General features: G+C 44.8%; 1 protein-coding gene across 2 annotated transcripts in view; it reads left to right on the top strand.

Moving 5' to 3' along the window:
- Window positions 1-20,895, top strand: part of ARHGAP26 (Rho GTPase activating protein 26) — a 2,838,701-nt gene that overhangs the window by 1,294,939 nt on the left and 1,522,867 nt on the right. For both annotated transcript variants that reach the window (XM_069652460.1, XM_069652459.1), the window contains exon 11: window positions 3,384-3,462. In XM_069652460.1, the coding sequence (XP_069508561.1) occupies window positions 3,384-3,462 (79 nt within the window). The remainder of the gene's footprint in view (window positions 1-3,383; window positions 3,463-20,895) is intronic.

The raw sequence follows: 20,895 nt of genomic DNA, 5'->3' as shown, positions 1-20,895 counted from the left end.
TCACCTTATTTTAGAGGACTGACATGTCTTTCACAGTCCTGGTTTTCTGCTTCTGGAGAGTGGGACCCCAGTTCTGCCTTTGTGTGAGTGGACTTTGTCTCTTGTGATTTTGCTTCTTTCGCACTTTTGCCCTTTCTTTCAAGGACATATGTAGGCTGTGGCAATCACAGGTCAAAGGACACTGCAGATGAATGTGTTTGTAGTATTGATCTTCTTTTATGAGATGCGGTTGAGAACCAAGGTCCTGTCCCACAGGCCTCCCTTCTGTGAGGCTGATTTTGTGAGCTGCGGGAACCAAGGTCCTGTCCCACAGGCCTCCCCTCTGTGAGGCTGATTTTGTGAGCCATGTGAGGCATTCTTCTCTGTGCCAGTTTCATGGAGCAATAGTGAGCGAAGTAGAGTCGGACCTACATGTGCTGCACGTCTGCCTTTTATAGGGTGCTCTCAATCCCTTGTAACAACTTGAGGCAAGTTGGATCTAGATTTGAATGGTTTCATGATGGTTTCTGAAAACATGATGTTCTGGTAAGTGCTGGTTAATTTCATCATCCAATGGAAATTGACAGTGCTCCGTTATCTTTAACATTGTTTTCATGTTAAGTCACTTGCAGATGTCTCTCACAAAATGATTTTCCAGTTCAGTAAAACATGTCTTTGCCACAACCACTTTTCCTGTAATTTAATGTGTATTTCATGTGAGACCTGGGTGTGAGACTCCAGCACGCATATGTGGATGTCAGTGGTTTACTTTATCTTGTCGTTAATGCATAGTAATGAACCTTACTGTTAAGGGCATTTTCATGAACAAAGAGCTAATTTGATGCATTCCTCCTTTTGCTTAATGTCAAGATTATGCAGGTTAGGAATGGAAGCAAGTGAACATTTCCAGTTTTAGTCACTTAAGCGTCTCCGCCGAAAACTCTATTTCCAATGTGAGAAACAAATTGCTCTCCCATCCACATTGTTGGTCTGTTACTCATACACAGGACTTTGGGTGAATTGCAAAGAGCCAACACTAGGTGTCATCTTGGATTCGACATTTTCGATGCAACCAAGAAATCGGTGATATAAGAGAACTTACCAGGCCTGTATAAAGCCAAGTGTACAGCCAATTGTTTTCACCAGAAGGTATCAGTGGTGCCTGCAGCGTGGAGCAGGCTTTTGTGCGTAGCATTTTCACAACTTAGTCAGGGTTTGAAATTGAAGGGAGATGTAAGCGATTTAGCTCTTGCTTGTAGCCTAGAAGAGCCTGGTTAGCTTGGCACCAACTGCTACCAGGAGCTACTTTTGGCTCCTTAGGCCAACTAATGCAAACAAACACATGTATGCGAATTTAACTGTGCATTTGGGACAAATATATATATATATATATATATATATCAGAAAATGGTAGTTCATTCCTTATAAAATTCCACACGGTTCGACCAATCTGCGCCACATTTTGCATAGTTACCTGGTGCGACCCTCCCTACATTACGGGCTACGTGACATTTGGACACCCCACCCCTTTCCCAGGATTTCAGCCCCTTCACACATGAGACGGTTGCCTGAACATCAATGTGGTTGTAGATTGTCCGCACAGAGCTAATTTTAAGCGTCTCGACGTGAGGAACAAAACGCTAGGTCCCTATGGGACCTTGAACACCACATTTCAAGGTCCTAGGACACATTGTTTCTGAGATATTTGCACCACAACGCACTGCACTGTGCCAGGGAGAGGCGACAGGTGGGGAGAGGGCACAGAAGGCCCCAGTATGCTGCAGCATGCCAACTCTCGACTTCCCTCCCTTCCCCCCAACGTCTGTTGCAGGGTATGTAAGCCAGCCAGCCACACACACCCAATCTCAGTGCAGTTCCCTGCAGATTGCAAAGCACATAAAGCGATAAGTGACTCTGAACAGTGTGCTACAGGGTCACTGATTTTCAACAATTGATGAGTGTGTGATTATGTCTGTCTACAGACCCTGTGCACAGTATGGATGCTTTTTGATAGGTATAAATAAGCATTAGGAAACGTGTGAATTATGAAGCTTAAGGGATCCTAAATGATAATAAAATGTTAATGTACGCATATTATGTTGAAGTTAGATTTGCGGCACTCTATGTACTAGCTCCTGGTTCCCCAGTGGTAGCTCCTACTTGCTGGTTAATGCTGGATACCCAGCAGCTGCTTTTAGCTCCTGCTTACCTAATCTTAATTTCGATCCCTGTTAGTAGGTAGGACCAATGCCCCATATCTTTCCATTGCACCATCTTCTCAGGATCACCTGGTCAAATGGCATCCACTGGCTTTAGGTGCCCATTTTAAACCTCATTGGCAAGCAGATAAACGGCTGTCAACACACGATGCCAGTCCATCCTTTCATTCCAAGTCATGTCCTCTTGGTTTTTCTATGTATTCATGAGGTGCTCGGATGTGCCCTTCAGTTTTAGTGCCCTGATTTCCTGGGTTGAATCTGGAGATCTTGGGTGACTGGACAGCACTTCTGAAAGTGGCACCGGAGATTGTGTCTACACTTCTCCTGAGCATGTGAACCTAGCATGGCATTGATGTACCAAGGTATTTTGTCTTTACCGGGAGTGGTGTGGACGAACAGTAGGTTTGGGTCAATAATCAAACCGAGAATTCTGGGCTAAATATTTGGGCGGCTGTTGATGCGGTTCGGGAAGTTAGGGCGCCAGGATGCCAAGGCGCGGCCCAGCGCGGAAACGAGCATCTGCTCAGAACCGAGCACGCATTCGCCAGTGCCCTCTTCCTCACGCTCAAGCACACGACCCTATGCAGACTAAATATGCCCTCGCGCACATTTCAAATCTCTCGCAACAGAAATCTACACCCCTACAGCAAACAGGCTACCTCCCCAGCCGATGCACCATGGCACCACGGGCACATGAGGCTCACTTCTGGGCACGGATGAGACTGTGCATGCGAAACAGCAACGCGCGCTCTACCTGCTTCCAAACTGCTCGCATCAACTCAGCATGAAAAGCTACCTTGTATTTTCCCTCTCTTCCCCAATACACATAACCCATCTGCTTCTCTTTCCGATCTGCTAGAGCGCCTCGAGAACTTGCAAATTCCAACGCTGCCCAATATATCCCAATAACAACACACCACATCAGTAGCCAGTATACGTGTTGCCCTGTATGCAATTCTAGCTCAAAATCTAGAAACGCATGAAGGGTCATCTTTAGGCCCCTCGGGGTCCCATTCGATTGGCCAGCCGAGTTGTCTGCGTGCTGTCTTTGTTGCAGGCCACTGCAATGCTTCCCAAGGGGCAAAAGATTTGACTTGGCACCTTTTTTGCTCCAATCCCCATGCAATTCCCAGATGGTGTTTATTTTTCGTTGCTCTTGACATTTCGATTTCTCCTCCTTCGCAGGCCTGGGGTGATCACGATGCAGGCCCTTTCTGAAGAGGACAGGCGGCTTTGGATGGAAGCCATGGACGGGCGAGAGCCGGTAAGTGCGGTGCTAGGCCTCAGGTTTGTTTCATGTCAAGCTCCCTGGGGCAAAGCCTCCTGTGGGGGCGTGTGTGGCGCAGTCTGCGCACCCAAATCATTTCTGCTCCTTGAGGAGTGCATATTGGGATGCTTCGTCTTCATGCCCCTCCTTACTGCCACAACTGCCATGCGCAGCTGCTGTTAGGGTTGGGACTGGTTGGAGTAATAGTGTTTGTGGTTACATGCCCACAAAGTTAGCAATAGGTTTATTAACTGCAAGACAAGTAATGCTTGGTAACATGAATGCAAGCTCTCATCTACAGCACTGATGCACTGTTTTGCCCAATACGATTTAGTTAGGTGGCACCGACTGTAACATTAGTCTTATTTTTATAAGTTTGTTTAATTGATCCTTATGCATACTGGAAAAGGGTCACAAACAGACCTTTTGTTCTATGTCTAATTCTATGACTAAGCTAATATTAATAAAGCAATAATATTGACTACATCTTGCAATTTACGTAGGCTTTTGAAGTCTCAACCGTGGATCTTCTCTCAAATAATAATTTATCCAAATGAGAAATTGTTTAAAAAAAAAACATATTATGTTGTGTATGTCCGCATTCTGCCCGTCTCTACAAATCAGGGCACTTAGGAGCGGGGCAGCCATTTTCTTCTCTCTCCCTCTCAACTTCCACCACACTACCCCCTTGCACTTTAGAGGGGAGAACTCATTTAGGGGCTACATTTTACTAATATCAGGATTTCCACTTTGAACAGAGAAAATCAGCACCTTCCAGTACTTACGGGCCAAAGCTGGGAGGGAATACGTCAACATGGTCTGTTAAGTAGAACAATAAATGTGATATTAAATGCTTTTGAGACTTAATAGAATGGTAAAGTCATGAACTGCTACTCTGATGAGTGCCCGATGTCTTATCTGAGAATCTTTAGACCAGCAGTGACAGATGAGCTATAGTGGCCCCTAAAACGTGTACGTCAAAGGGGAGCAAAATTAATGTTCGGGATTTGTATGGCTAATTCTGATTTAAGGAGGGGATAAGAATGGGGTAAGAATGTGTATTCACGGGCAGCCTTGTGCTCATTGGAATTGGCCACATTTGATAATTTCAGTCGTTAGATAAATGAGAAAATGCTTTCTAAGTGGTTTAAACCAGGTGACATTTCAGTTTGGTAAATAAGGCATATACAATCCCCTACATAGACTGTACAGAGTACAATCCTCTGAGAGGTTTTGGAGAGCGTTCCTGTGTCTATTTTGATATGATATGATAGTTTATTTATATTGCACCTATACACAATGTGTTTCAAAGCTCTTCAAGGCAAGGGAGGGAACAAGGGAAAATGCAATGACATTCTTACAGGCCATGAACAGTAAGGATGTGAAATTAACTATCGTACTAGGCCTGATGACAATTCTGATAGTGCTGGGGGGGGGGGGCTGGTGAGGGGGGCAGGGAACAAGTAAAGTGAGGAGGGAGGTGACAGACGAGGTTGCTATTGTACTAGTTCCAGGAAGGTCCAAGATCTCTTCTGATAGAGTAAGTGCATAGAAGAAAGTAAGGGAAGGAGATGGGGGAAAAGGGAGAGGAGGAGAGAACAGAGAGTAAGAAGTCAAAAAGATTGGAGAAGCAAGAGGGGAGAGCGAATACCATTGCAGAAGTCAGTAGTAACACATAATGGTGCAAGTCGGGATACAAGATGAAGATGGAAGCAGCATGATTCAGGGCAACCATGAGTACAAGATGCAAAGGAAGTCCAGCATGAGAGCTGAGAAAGGGTGACGCACCGTGAATCAATGAAGTCCATAAAAGTCAAATCCAGCATTGGACACAAGACGGTGATGATGAAACCAGAATGCATCAGGACAGACTCCTGCAGAAGTAAGCTGGAGAGGGGGGGGCAGGGGCAGGGTAGAAGAATCAAGCAAAACAGGCAATACCTGAGTGCGAGAAGGGTGGGGGGGGCACAAGGGAACATCACAGGGGTACCAGAAGCGGTGGGTAAACACCTGTTGGTGCATGCTTACCTGCTGTCTGAGCGGCGGGTCGGTCCCCGGGTCCTCCTGGTCCGAACAGGCCGAAACAGGAATTGCCCTTTTCATCGTCTGCCCTTTGGACGCCGGGCGAGACACACCCTTGATCTAAGAGTTAAGGCGCAAAAGGAAGAGGCAGGGCAGGGTTTAGGCCAGGTGACCTAGATCCACTTGTACCTGCTCCCCATCTGCAAAGGAAAAGAGTCTTGAGGGCTCCTTTAGTAGGGAAAAGAGTGGCAACCAGGAAGGCACAAGGTGGTTTCAATGCTTATTTCCCAATATACTGCTCCTCCTTCTTTAGTCCAAAGATATTAGTGTTTTTCCTCGATGTGGAGGAGTTTGTGATCCGTTAGTGAAACTGACACTCATCAAACAAGACACACAGGCAATAAACTACGTGGGAGCATGTTTCCTTGTGTGTTTCAGCTCTTTTATTTACATGGAATTGGGTGATTTTAACGTGACCTCTTACAAAAGCCCTGGCACATCCCAGTGCACAGGAGGAGACGCAACAAACATGCCATCCTGTGACCGTACTCATACATATGCAATTCAACAAAAGCCTGGTTGTATTGTCCAGTATCTTCACTCATACATACAAATGGATTGTTACAAACTTGTAGCACATATTGGTGGTAGCTGCTGCAAACCTCAGTTGGCTTTCTAACTACTTGCACTAGTAGACCGACCTGAACTGTGCACCTGACTGCCACACCTTTTTGGTGTCATAAACGCAAAGAAGAAAGCGTCTTCAAAATGTGAAAGCTGCGTCAGGAAAATTTGACTTAGAGAGGGGACCAGTGCAGTGGAGTAGAGTGGCCTGGATGGTGGGCATCAAATTATACGTAGCAGAGTTCCAGCATTCACTCCATGTTTACTGTCATGCAAGCTCCAGATGAAATGTGCAGCCTCTTGTTGGATGACTTGTCTAGGTACAGTATGGGAATGTGTTTTTATTTTTAAGGGACAACCTCATGCAGGGTAAGATGCTGTTGGTATGTCCTTGGATCCCGGATGTGCTATAGGTCTGTGTTGGTTTGAAGACAGTTGGTATACGTGCTTTAAATGTCTGTTTGACCTCTGTCATTATACCGTTCTCCTCTGAATGCAAATCTGGCACCGCCATCCTTGGTGCGTAGAGTTGTCTATACGTGGACCAGTATTCAGACTTCTGTGGATCTTTGCAATGGTTGTGCTGCCCCTGGGTCACCAAGTTTTGCCGTGTTGGTGCTAGATGTGGAACCTGCCCAAGCTCTCCCAGCACTTCAATCTCACACACTCGAATAGACTCCTGCCCTTTGCCTCAACTGCCCTTCCTCCCGTGTCTTTTGTCTCCGCCTTTACCACCTCCTGCTAGTCCTCCTTTAATTACTCCTCAAAGACTTGCAAACGCTTTCTCCTCCTCCTCCTCCTCTCTTGACTTGTCTTATCCCAACCTTTCTCTCCTGTCCACAACTGTTGTTCCTCCTCTACTTCACTTAAGTGTCTTGCCAGCACCTTTCTGATCTCCTTACCTTCCACTACCTTCTTAACTGTTGTCTCCACCTATTTTATCACCCTCCCCCACCTCTTATTTTCGCTTTCACCTTCTCATTGCTCATTTCACCTTCAATCACCTTCTCTCCATGTTTGTCTTATCTTCAGTTCCGTTTTTTTCTCATCAAACTCCCCCTCGCAGCTACCTCCCTTCACCTACACTCTTTGCTTGCTTTCTCACCACCATCTTCTTTGCCACACCGATTTTTGCCACTGGAGTATGCACCGCTGCATTGCCATACAGTCTCCTGCTCACTGTATCTCCAGCTCATGATTCCCACAGCCTTTATAACCCTGCATGCTGACCTGCTGACATTGTGATTGCATTGTCCTTGGTTTTGCATTATGCAGGAGACGTGAGTGGGTGTCTCACGGCTGGACTAAGAAACCTCCAGCTGATTTTCATTCATGTGATTGCAGTAAAGCAGCACAGTGATACAGATAGACAGGGCTGCCATCTTTGTTTCGCATGTTTAGCGCCTGGCTCTATTCACTGGGTTGGAGTCTGTGTTCTTCCCTTTCTGTCCTGAGTATGTGATGCTGCTCCAATGCCAAGCTGATGACAAGCAGCTGCACAGAAACACTTGCTGATGGTGGATGGTGGATTATCTCGCTCAAACCTTGTTCAGGCCTTTAGATTGTAATGCTTGAGGGGCCACGCCACGGTTGTCCCTTGGGCAAACACGTGCTGGGGGCCACTGTGTTGTGTAAAACAGTTCTGTTGAGCATTTTCCGTGTTTGCAAAGCAGATTGGCCTTGTTTGTACCAGGAAAGCAGCAATGTCCAGGGGTACTGGTCTAGCAGAACAAATATTTCCCAGTAGGGATGGCAAAGGCTACCATAATCAAAGCTAGGGTTCTCCCAATGAACTGGCAATCAATCCCTGTAGCTGAAGGATTATCTACAACCTGTGAACATGATGCCATGTTTGCCTTTACTTGCTCCAGTGGTCATCTGGCTAATGGAACTTGCATAAATTCCCTCCTAGGTTGTGAACCACTCAAGGATTCTGGGTCTGGGCTAGTTTGAGAGTTTTTGAGGCTTGCAGATTTAAGGGTTGCTAGAGGTTCTGATCTCAGATATTACCCTCAGACTGGTTGGTGATGTACTTCAGAATCTGGGGTATCCTCAGTGTAGCCTCACTGAGAACTACATCATAGAGAGTGTGATGGCACCGTGCCCCCATGCAAGGCAAAATCACAGAAGGGACTGTTCTCTCTATTCCTGATGATCCAAAAGCCACACTTTTTAAAACGGTACTCTTCTGATCTGGTCTTTCAGAGCTTAGGTTGGACTACCATATTACTATATAGATAATACACAAGGGCTTTTTTGTAATGAGGAAATGGGTCTTTGTTTCCTTGTGCTAAATGCTCTTGAGGCGGCTTAGGCGATTCCATCAAGGAGGCCTGAAAACATGACCCATGGCTATAATGAGTCTTTTGGAAAAGGGTGCTAATCATGGTTCGCTATAACAAACTATTAACACAATCAGGCTGGACTAAAATATTAAAATGTTCTGCTCTTGAGTTGTTTGACCACCCAGTAAATGTTGGCGATCTTTGAAGGTGGTATATTGCTAGACTGTTATTGCATAATAGAGACTGTTGCATCCTTCCTTTCTTCTGTGAAAAGGAAATATTTGTCATCATACACAGAAAAGGGTGCATGTATAATGCAAAGTTAAATGCTGGATCTGTCCACTGCATTCAACACATGTGACCATGGAGCCATTCTACAGAGATGTGGCTCTGTGGCTGGGGAGTCTGATAATGCTCTGTAGTGGTTTCGTTCTTTTCTTGAAGGTCGTGCAAACTGCATTAGTCTGTTGACTTCAGAAACTAAATCCACATGGGTACAGAGTAGAGTTCACCAGGGGTCTATCCTTTCCCTTCTTCTATTTAACATTTACAATAAACCTTTCAAGACTTTTCAAACCTTTCAAGACCTTTTGCATCATTTAAATGTGGACTACCGCTGGACCTTTGTCAGTTATTTTTAAACTGACTGATGACGATGAATATGACATAAAAACTTGGGTGCAGCAAAATTGGCTGAGCGCTAACAGCAGTAAAACTTAGCTGTTATTATTGGAACCCGCCACAATACAGAGAAATTAGTACTGCCACCCATCTTAGAAATTGAATCAGTGGTGTTCAATATTTTGCTATATGTCAAAACACCTTCTTAGAGATCTCAGCCTGAGCAAACTCTTTAATTAGTAGCACTAGCTAGTACATGTTTCTCAGTAAAAATCATCTTGGAATGATTGCTGTCCCCTTGTTGGGGTAAATTTGGACTATGCCAATTTCCTTTACTTAAGTGCCGCCAAATCCATTATCCAGAAACTCCAAATCAATGTGGCTAGATCAGTTACCAAGGCATCTTTTGGTTCCCCTATTATGCCTATGTTCGGTTGCCTTCATCAGAGCCCTCGGGTTTCCCAAAGCAATGTGTGAGAAGGCCATCCAGTCCTCCTTTTGCTTAGAATTATTGGACTTCTAGTTTTTCTATCTTTCGGATGGGAAAGCCAAAACTATGAAAATCCTCGGGACTGTTTAGTTGTGGTTTGTGTGGTGGGGCATTGTTTCCTGCTTTGTATTGGTGGACCGTGTGTAGTGATGAAACATTCTGTTTCTCACCCATTGCCTTGGGGCCCATGGTGCAGTGCGTCCTTTCCCTCTCTATGTTTTGTCCTTAGGGCTGTTGGAGAAGGTAATAGTTAAGGTCATGGTCCTCTTGATGATTCGTTCTGGTCTTTGTCTTAGTTTGCTCTGTTTGCTATCTTTGGTCGTATTGCGACTGTCTCCCGTTTGGTCCTTTGGTATGTCGTGGGATATTTACCTCAGCTTTTCCCATTAATTGATCGGTGTGTATCGCGGTCGCTCTACGCTCATTGATGTTTTTAGTTATCTCGGTGCCCCTGTGGCCAGTCTTTCTAGTTATGACGTGAAGAGCCATGTACTTTGGAATTGTCCAATTACATACGTTTTTTAGTCACGTTTGTCACATTTAAGTTGTGTTAAGGACAGAGGTGTGCTTTACACAACATGCAAAACATTACATAGCATTTATGGGTTCCGGGTCTGAACACCATGAACAAAAGACCAACTTTGCCTACTTAAGGTCATGAAGGCCACTCGCGCAAGTTTAGTGTTTTTGCTCACGGCCTCCTCTCTGTTTTGGGGGGATCCAAACCCCTGCTCCGCTGCGTGGCTGACCTCCCCCCTCCCTCTAGCCTTCTCCACTTACCTGCAATTCTCTCCAGCTGCCTCTGCTCGTAGTCTGTTAGCCAAGATTACGGAATCCCTATGTACAGGAGGTCACGTTTCTGTATGCAACCTTTTGTAAATACCATTTCAGGTTTTGCGACAAACAGTGCAAACGCATATATTTGCACACAAGCTTTGCTTACCTAATTTGAATTCTTAAGTAGTTAACTTCAAACAGGGTTGGCAAAATAATGTATATAGTGTTTAATATTAGGGGTAGTCTTTTGCTTAGTGGTCATCATTTTGGCATATAAAGGTTTGGAGATAGATCGCAATTGAGTGATTTGCTCAGACTCTCTCAAAGAGGCAAGTGAGGAAGTCGGAACTATAGTGAGCTTAACCTTCAGACCTAATTTTCTTCTGTGTTTGCTAAGTATTGCAAATATGTTGGATTTCTTTTGAAAATAGCACTCAGTGCTTCACTCACAAGTTAGTCATTATGGGTGGAGTTAGAGGGCACACACTTTGATTAAATGTTGTGCTACATGGTCCACAGACAAGTTAGAGCGAAGTTCTATGCTTCACAGGTCCGTATCGTGGCACTGAGAAAACGAATGGATTAGGTTCCACTTGGCTCACTTTGTAGGTTTTCAACAAAACAAATCAGACCTGTATACAGACGTTTAGTCCGCGTTCATTCCCTCTCTCCTTAGACTTAGAGTACAGAAAGTTACTCATCCTTTGGGTTCAAATTCCCCACTCTTCTTTCTTGGCTGTTGTCGTTGCATGCTTGGCTATCATAAGGTTAAGATGTTTCTGTTTGTCTGTTGCAACACTAGGCATCATCGCCCCTAGTTCCTTGGGGATGTGTTAATGTGGTCTGACTCTTTAAGATTTTTTCCAAGATCTCTCTGTACCTTGGGTTATCAGACTTCACAATTTTTTCGTCTGTTTGGGTCTTTCCTGGATACTGATTCTCCACCAAGCTAGGAGTCTTCCCAGGTGTTGAGTTCCAACCAGCCCCATCTCTGGTTGCTTCTTTCCTTTGGCATGTTTGACTCCTTCTCCCTTCCTCTCTTCTACTCTTAAAATCCTCTTCTGCCTCCTGCTTCTCTTTCCTACAGGACATTGTCATGTGCTGAACCTTTCCTCATCTTTCCTTTTTTGTTTTATCTCCTCTTAAGGGATTATCACTCACTCCTTTCATCTGTTATCTTGTCCCTCCTTTCTGAGGTTCCAGGTTTACTCCTCTTCACCTTGTTATGGCTTCCAGTCATCTGCTCCCCTTGAACTCCTTTCACTCTGATGTTCACCTTCCTCCTTGCAGCCCATCTTCACATCTCTTGCCTGCACTCCTTCTGTGCCTCAGGTTTTTTCCTCTACACATTTCGGCACCTCTTTCACCTTGATTCCTCTTTCTATCACTGATGTGTCTCTTCTTCCTCCTTTTTTGCTCCTCTTTTTGTGCCTCTTTATCTTCTTCACCGCCACTCCATTATCTGCACCTTTTTTCCTCGCACTCCTTAGTCCTTTGCCTCACTCCAAGACCCCCCTATGTAAACTCCGGTGGGCTTACCCATGCACTCTTAAGGGTTTCATTAACTCTCTAGTGTAACTGTGGCAAGGGATCACTGTGGTTGGTACCCTAACCATGGAACTACAAACGTCAGAGCAGAAAATCATTGACTACGCGGCCCAATCAAGCATCTTCAACCCAAGAGCACTTTGCTGCGATCCTCCAACTTGGATTTGTTTTCCTTGTCAGGCATAGCCACTCTGCAGACTCTATGGCACCTGTGTGGAGGTAGGGGGTAAATACAGGCTTTGCTGGCTCCCCTGAACCCTGGCTGCGCAGGTGCGTGCAGATGCATGCGATCGCCGGTTGTTGCGCAATGTCCTTGACAAAATCATTCCATAATGGTTTCCTGAGCTTCCTGGACACCGGAGTTAGCGGGCCCACGTTATGCAAGGCCGTTGTTGGAAAGCGGAGTTGTTTTTCAGATGCTTTCTTCTTTTCTTCATTAACAGCAAGTCCTCTTTGAATGGAACAAGTGGTCTTTCTTCCAAGGAAATTAGAAAGCTCTTCCTGAAAGTTAACAGTGGCACTTCTCTGAAGAAAATTAGCTTGGTCACTCGTAGCAACGTCAGAGACTTCTTTCTTAGCGTAACCCTACTCCCGTGACATATTTAAGGGTCTTTCCATACCCATGTGCAAGGGATACTATGACTGAAATATGGTTGGGTTCACGAGGGCGATTGTCTCTCTTGGTTGGGGAGAGGTGTGTGTGTAAATAGACTCTTCCCACACTTTAGAAGTGGTAGTCAGTATAGGCTCCTAAGACATTCTTTTGGTGTAGGTTTTTACCTTTCTTTTAAGCCTGGCCCCACAATTCCCCATTCCTTGACCCTGTGTTTGGGAATTCTGTCGGGCAACATTCCCCTGGATTCTCAACTTCCCCGGCAGGCCCATCCTCCTCCAAACGTGTTCCTTAGGTTTCTTGGCAGGGACTGGCAACATAAGACTGGTGATAACTGTCTGGGATAAAGGACTGGGTGGATAGCTCAGGGGCAACTTGTTTGTTTTGGAAGCAAGACAACGCAGAGCAACACAGGTTCGAATGCCGGTCCAGCGCTTAGAGACTGGTCTCTGGTGTTAAGTATGTAATAAAGGATTAATTGGGGAGCTGTACGGGGGAATCGAGGTACCATCTCCATGGCCAACATCATGGACCGGATGGTGGTCCACATCCCCCAAGGTCACCCCAGTCCGGTATCCACCCTCCAGCATGGGACTTTGTCACTTTATGACAAATTTTAAGTTCAAATATTTAATGCCAATGAGACTTGAATATATGCGACTGGAAGTTTGAACTAACTGCTGCCCAGTGTAGTCTTTGCGTACATATGGAAACATCACAGAACTCCTGGCCGTTTTGTAGAGCACGATAGTCAAGGGATGAGGTGCTGCCGAGTATCTCTAGTTATCTTTTAATGGCTGTAGTCCTGCTCCACTTGCAGAGCAGTGGGACATTTTTGTGAGTGTGCCTTCATTGGATTTGCTGTTCGCATCGAGCAATAAAACCCTTTAAACATTTGGTTAAATATTTGTGGTCTCGTGCATATGGTGGTTAATGAGGGGAGGAAAAAAAAGTACATATCTCGCTCGCCCAAAGGCGCTCTTTGGCTCCCTGCCCCTCTGTCTCCATAGACCACCTCTCAGCACCCATAAAACATTCAACAGTAAATAAAATAATTGATGCCCGTGCAAACCTTCCTTTAAGTCTGATTTGCCTCTAGATATTAGAAAGCGATTTACTGTGAATTGCCTTCCTGTATTCCACAACTGTTATACAATAATTAAGCACTGGCAGTGTTAACTATTTCATTTCTTTTTGCTTGAGAAATTGGTTCACTTGCAATGCTTTTGCGAAGGGATCAAATATCAGCAGTCTTTTTACCTCCAGCTATAAAGACCCGCTCCCCTGCCCGCCTCCCACTGTAGCAGAACCCACTACCAATTATGCAGCTAGTACCCGGGCACGTTCATACATTCAGTGGGGTTAGGGGTACGAATATTTGAAATGCAGCCCAGTCCCTTAAGGGCTGACTGTTCAAGCACATATGATCAGTACTGATTTTGGAAATTGGTTGGACATTTGGGTAGTGGAGGGAGAAGTACTGACATTAAACAATAAAGTAAGCCTATGAAAAACGTGCTTGGCATGTGTGCCAGGTTCTTGCCAGCATAAGAGTGCATCAGCTGCTGAAAAATGTGTTACTTCATGGAATTCAAACTTGGAGAGAAACATGCCGAGGGCTTGTCTGATCTCCTAGGAACATGCATACCACCCCCCCTTCTCCTCTACCCCGCTGCCCATTAATAATCAATCACCAGGCATATCACTATCGGATAGAACTCTTTGTAAAATGTTTCCACCAACTGGAATCCATCCACCTTGCCCTGTGGGAAAGCTGCAGAGATTCTGTTTTATATGTTGGGAACCTAGTTGTGAAGCAACAGATCGCATACAGCAAGCGGGTACAGAGATAGAGAAAAATGACATGGCTATATCCAAGTTATTTGTTCTAAAAAGTCTTATTTGACCACTTTTGTTAATATCCTGTATTTTGGATTGCTTATTTTTCTCATCTGGGCTGTTTCTTTTTTAATAACCTACTGGATTTTGCATGCTGTGAAAAAAGTTCTAGTTCAGACAACTGCTCAGTGTATGCTTTGTTTCAGTTCAGTACAACGAAACTCGCTCATAAATTCATATTCTGGCATTTTGAGGTTCTAAACATCTTCCAGGGTGTTCTTCTGCAGACTCCTAACTTCTGGAGAGGTCACAGCGGTGGTCATTCCTTTCAGATTTTGGCATCTAAACTTATGTACAAAAGTTTTTTATACTTCGCTCAACACCACGATGGTGGTCTTATAGCACTGAGACTTGTCTGGGTGGTGGAGTATTGGGCCCACCATCGGTTTGAACTAGACCATGCTCTGAGATGAAAAGGAAACGAGAAAAGGGTGAAAGGATAAGCAAAGCGGGCATAGGCTAGAAAGAAACAGACAAAAGAAAGGTAAAATGGATTTGAAGGGGGTTTAGGTGCTCGTGGTAGTAGGGTTGCATGTGTAATTATTGGTAGCAGACCAAAAAGAAAAATTGATCAGAAAGAAAGGGTGTAAAACCCGCTGTGATACCGAGCAATTGTCTGTGAAGGCACTTTGAAATACATTGATTTTACGGTACTAGTAGAACTATCCAACTCGTGGTTGTCTGATGGACTCGAGATGTGAACATTTTCCCTCCACAGACTTCTCTTTCCAATATAGCTCCAGGTGCAGACTAGATTGAGAAATCTTAAAACGGCCATCAAGTGGCATAGGTGTGCCCCATGGCCAGCTCTGTCACTATTTTATGGGCACTACTGCCACAGTATTTGACCTAGCTCATAGAAAGTTATATCTATATGCATGGCTCCATGTCATTTCATCGTGGGAATAACCATCGCTTGGTTTTTCTCTGTGGAAATTCCATCGAAAAAACTAATCGAATTTTATTTTTTATTTTTGGGGGTGGTTCCCCCTCAAGCCCCATCCCCTTTAATGATTTATATACCCGAATACCCACACCCCATATATATTTTTTTTCGATAGAATTTCCGCTGAGAAAAGCCCAGCGAGGGTTAATCCCACGATGAAAGGCTGTTGTACTATATGTATATATACCGGTTCTTGGAATTGTCGGCACCAGCTTTAATGTATATAATAAATCAACTTATTTTTTGTGGATTCTGGTCCCGAGTCTTTCTGGTTGTAATGGATTGCCTCTCCTACTCCTTCCCGTGATCCCTGCAAGCAATGGCTGGCTTCAGTGTTTGGGATCCGTACATCGATTTATTGTTGGAACCACAGGGTACCCAATACCTCGGCTCCTGTTTTCTGTGCTCCACAATTTTAGTGAAATCCTTTGTTTTGTATCCCCCAGGACTTCAGGGTTCAAGCCTTGCAAGCATTCAAAGCAAAATATGTTGGTGCCGTATCTGTAGAGCCACTATGTTTGATACCGTAGCCGGGTGTGTAGACTTTTGGTTTTCCCGATGCTGTGGGGGGCGGATCTCAGGGGGGCGGAGAAGCCACACCAAAAATTCACATTCTAAGTATAGGGATGCAGGTTGCCTTTCCCGGGGGTGGAGAGGGGGTTGCAGGGTCCTGGAGCACCCAAGACTGTTTTAAGTTGTCAGGAATATTGCCTGTAGAGAATGAAGCATTAATGAGTTTAGAGATGAAAGGCGATAGGTCTCTGGCAGCGTCTTTTATTATCTGTGCTGGACAGATATCACCTTTACAATTGGAAGGTTTAAGGGAGAGGATGATTTTCTCTACCTCTATTGTAGTGGTTTTGGTGAAGGAGAATTTGTTTGAGTGTTGAGGATAACATTAGGTGGTGACTTGGGCAGATTAGGCAGGTTTAGAGAGTCTTTTTTTAGTTGGATTTTATTTTGGAGGGTGTTTATTTTGTTTGCTAGTGCCTGTTGGATATCTGCACACCAGGTCTGATCCTTGGTGCAAGTGTCTGGTGTGGCAATAGGTGACTCGAGTTCTTTCAGTATGGAGAAAAGTTCCTTCATACTCGAATTGGATTTGGCAATGCGATCATTGTAGGACTTCCGCTTTGCCAGGCAAACCTCATTTTTGTAATGGCGAGAGATAGAGGTTGAGTTAGCCTTATTCTCATCAGTTTGGCATAGTTTCCAGGCAGATTCACATTTTCTCTTTGTTAGGCGTAAGGCCTTGAGTTCGGGCGTGAACCATTTGTTTAAATGGGCTTTGGGTTTACTTGTTCTCAATTTAAGTGGGGTAATTTTGTCCATAGTAGCAAGCATGATTATTTTATTGTATTCATGGACTAGTACACTAGGGTCTAGATTGCCTGGTAGTGCATTTAATGTTGGGAGGATAGCAGGAATGATGTTGTCCACTGTCATGTTCTTCTTATTTCTGGTTGGACATGGTGCCGTAGGTGGGGCTATGGTAACTGGTCTGGTGGTTAGAAGATTAAAGGACACCAGTGAATGGTCAGTCCAGGGTAGTGGCGAAATGGAAGAGATAACAGCTGTGCAATTGGAGTCGGCGATCTAATCTAATATTCTACCCTTCAGATTGGTGGGATTGTTAACTTTTTAGGAGATTCCTAATGAGTTGATAGTGTTAGCTATGGTCAAAGCGTGCATGTCCACTTGGTCATTAAATCCTAGGTTAAAGTCACCTAGTACCAGCAATTGTGAGGTAGTTTTAACATTATTGGTTAGTAGACTGTGCAGATTCTCCTCAAAGGTCCCAAGCGGGCCCGGTGGTCTGTAAATTAGGTGAATGGTGAGTGTTTGGGTATTATTTATAGGGAGTTTAGTGGTAAGGGCTTCACAAGATTGCAAGATTTGAGTAGTGGCATGCCTTAGCGATAAATTCGTTTTGGATATGATGGCAATTCCACCTCCACGGGTGCCCTCTCGGTCTTGCCTAAATCTAGTATAGCCGTCAGGGATGGCCACCATAAGAGACGGCCCTGCCGCGTTATGTAGCCAGGTCTCAGTTATAGCAATGAAGTCCAGGTTAGCTTCAGTAATTAAGTCAGCTATATCAACGGCGTGGGCAACTAGTGATCTTACATTGAGGCGCGCTCCTTTGTAGGAATGAGCCTCTGTTTCTACTTTAACTTGTACATGATTTGGTATACTTTTAGCACTGGACTTAAGCTTAGATTTAGGGGTTTGGAAATTCGTTGTGGCTGGTAGGGCAGGAAGGAGATTGGAAGCATTACATGCCCTGTTATGTTGGCCTTTCATTTCACGTTTTGTAAAGGGGAGAAGTCTTCTAGGCAGTTCATGCAATTTGTTAAATCTGGCACATAGTTTGTTATTTCTATCAATGGTCGAGCTAGGCTGGGAGCCATAGGCTACTGGTTCTGGCACATAATGGTGCTATGAGCAAGTGTGGGCAGAATTGTTTATAACTGTATCTGATGTATTAGGTAGGATGAGTACTGACTGGCATGGGGGGACCCCAATGTGGCAGTCCTGATTGCTAGTGACAAGGAATGTAGACATGGCCATGATACAATAGATACTGAATAGGCTTAACATTATGCGTAGCTACCACTGTAGTTAGATAGGTGGAAACTGTGCAGTGCAGGTGCTTCCTAGGCTAAGGTGTAGTAGCCTAGAAAATGTGTGTTAGATGTAAGAACATGCAGCGCTGGTTAGAGAACTTACAATACATTATCTGTTTTTTTACCTGTCTGTTAAGAGCACTAGGTTTAGACACATGGATAGTCTATGGGCATATATATCATAATACTAAACACAAAGGTGCGAGCATGCAGTAGGTGCGCATGTTCATTAGGCAAAGATCAGTAATCGGCGGCAATCACAATAAGTTGCAATCTAAGGTCAAAGATCAATGGTCAAGCTCAGTGTCACACTAGTTCAAGGGACAAGGGCTAATGGTGCACAACTGTAGTAAATGGCTAGACATCATTACTAAAAGGCAAGCAAAGGTCAAGGATCAGAAGGCAGTATTCAATAGCACGCATGAACTGTACATCATACTATTGTGACTGTAAATCATACTATCATAGACCGTCGATTGAGTAGCGAATAGGCAAAGGGTTATACAAAATGCTATTTAGCATGAATTGTGGTAGCCCTACTCAGATGTGTATGATGACACTTGTAGAGAAGTTGTGCATTTGGGTGCAGTTAAGGGGGGGCAAGTTACCTAATATATTATACACAACAGAGCTAGCAGAACATGGCAGAATTTCGTTTCCAATATAGCAAGATTATTTTTGTAGTATACACATTTGCTTCAAATAGGAAAGAAACGGCAGGTGACAGTGTATCATGGTGCGCGTGAGTCAATAAGTAGGCAGAGCAGGAACTTTGATTGTTTGTATAAGATGCTGGCGTTGGGAACTTACAGTGAATGTTAGATTAGGTATGCACGGATTCCATTGAGCCAAGGCAATATGACGTGGGCATAAACAGATAGCAGATTAGGCAGCATGTGATCCGGCCTGTAAGACGTATGTATAGGGGAACGGAGATTACCTCAAGAGTGTAAGTTGGGACAACCGGAGGCAGCCATGGCCGGGCCGACTTGGGCAGGGGGTCTGGCGCACGGCGTGTAAGGCTGTGGACAGGCTCGGGACAGGGAGCCTTACTGCTTGGGCCGTCGCTCGCCTGCCGGCGCAGCTTATTGACTAATGTAGCTGAAGGGGACCAATCCGCTAGCTGCTGGCAGTTGGATGGGCTGGACCAGGGCTCAAAAAGACTTGCAGAGAATGGAGATCTATACGGTGGCCATTTTAGCCAGAATGGGCTCCTCATGGTCTGCAATGGAGATCTACTCTGATTTGGCTGCAAACGATCAAAAATAATGCCGTGGCAGAATGCACTTGTGTGCAAATAATACTGTAAACCGATGCCAAAGCCAAATGAGGGCAAATTTGTTGTAGATTTGTCACGTTGTGAAGGGGTTTATGGGCACATGATAATTATTATATATATTTGTGAACTGGGAAACGTTAGTACTATGGATGATGCATTCTGCTCCACGGAACATGCTGTAGATCCTCTGGTTGTAGCTTTAGATATAATCTGGGACCAAGGATAGGAGCACCTAAGCCTGCAACAGAAGTAGATAGCCTCCATCATGCTTGGCTCTACGGCATTCTATTTGCACTGAAAATCATCTGTCCTAGTGTCTTGGGCCAGGGTTCATTCTTTAGCTCTCACACAGAACAGTACCCTGTAAGGGGCCAGAGATACTGCAAATGTGAAATTACATTGCTGTTGTATTACATATTTTACTCACTGCAACCTCTTTCTTTCTCCCTCAAAATGCTATATTCACCTTTCTGTCATAGAAACCCCCTTAGGCCAAGGGATGGTTCCCCCAGCTTCATGCGGACTTTGCAGAATCCACACTCCACCTTTTACCCTTACTGCTCCTCATCTCATCACTCTTTCTGTGAAGAATCCCATGCAGGGTTTTGAGCATCATTCTAAACCAAAGTTATGGAGTTGTCTCAACCCCAGGAGAGTAGGGGGGCTATCCAATTGTGGCATGTGGCTGTGAGTGCTTTGTGGGGGGTGATTTGAGGCCTATTGGGGACACTTGAGTAGACATCTGGGAGAAACCTCCAGAGATTCTAGCCCCTGCCTGAACATCTGGCATACAGTATTTGTGCTCTGGCATCCAGCGGTCTCTGCAGGCTCCACTGAGTGCAGCTCCTGGGCAAGTTTGCGTGAGATTTGAGATGGCTCTCAGCCTGCCAGCCAATATTCTAAGGAAGGGGTAAAATTGAGGGCCTGGGTTTTTCGTATCTCAGGCAGCCCTTTCTCTGGATCACCTTCCATAATCCATAACAGTTTGCTTGGGGTAATAAAGCCCCAGTCTGCTCCTCTGCGTCTCTCTAATTTTGCCCCTCTATGATTTTACTCTTATGTGTCTGGCTGTAATGTTGCCTCGATGGAGTTTTGTTCCTAGATGTCCCACTGTAATTTGGCCCCACTGTGGTTTTGCTCCTAGGTGCGCCATCATAATTTTGCACCCATGTGATGTTGTTGCCATCTGCCCCATTTCAGTAATTTCTTGACTTTATACCCAATACCCCCTGCTGATTGCTCTCAAATGTCTCCCCCCCCCCCCAATGTGAGAGGTCTACTATGAAGAACATTATCCCATTGTAGGATGCCCTGAGGCTTCTCTTCACAATAAACCTGATATGCACCACTGCCAGGTGTTTGGTACAGTCACAGTGGATGGATGCTCCAAATTCCTATTGATTTATCCAGTGACTGCTCCCCTCGTTAACATGCACAAATTCCACATTCTAGTACGTAGCGTGCATACCAACTAAGCTAGCCCACAAATGACAATTGAACGCCCAGCCTAACAGCATCAAACATCAGAACACTATACCTCTGCAACCAACGTTTTGATCATCTTTGTGACCAATGCACACAAGGCTTCCTTCTGGACACAGGTAACTGAATTGCTTTCAACCTGAACCACCTACAAACAGACCCACACACAGTACCCAGATACTTCTAAACTGCAATAATCAACACAACAGCAAAGCTA

This window comes from Ambystoma mexicanum, chromosome 3p (genome assembly GCF_040938575.1).
Source record: "Ambystoma mexicanum isolate Mex_15411 chromosome 3p, UKY_AmexF1_1, whole genome shotgun sequence".
Lineage (NCBI taxonomy): Eukaryota > Metazoa > Chordata > Amphibia > Caudata > Ambystomatidae > Ambystoma > Ambystoma mexicanum.
Note: the sequence above shows the minus strand (reverse complement) of the source record. Positions and strands in the feature narration are given on the sequence as shown.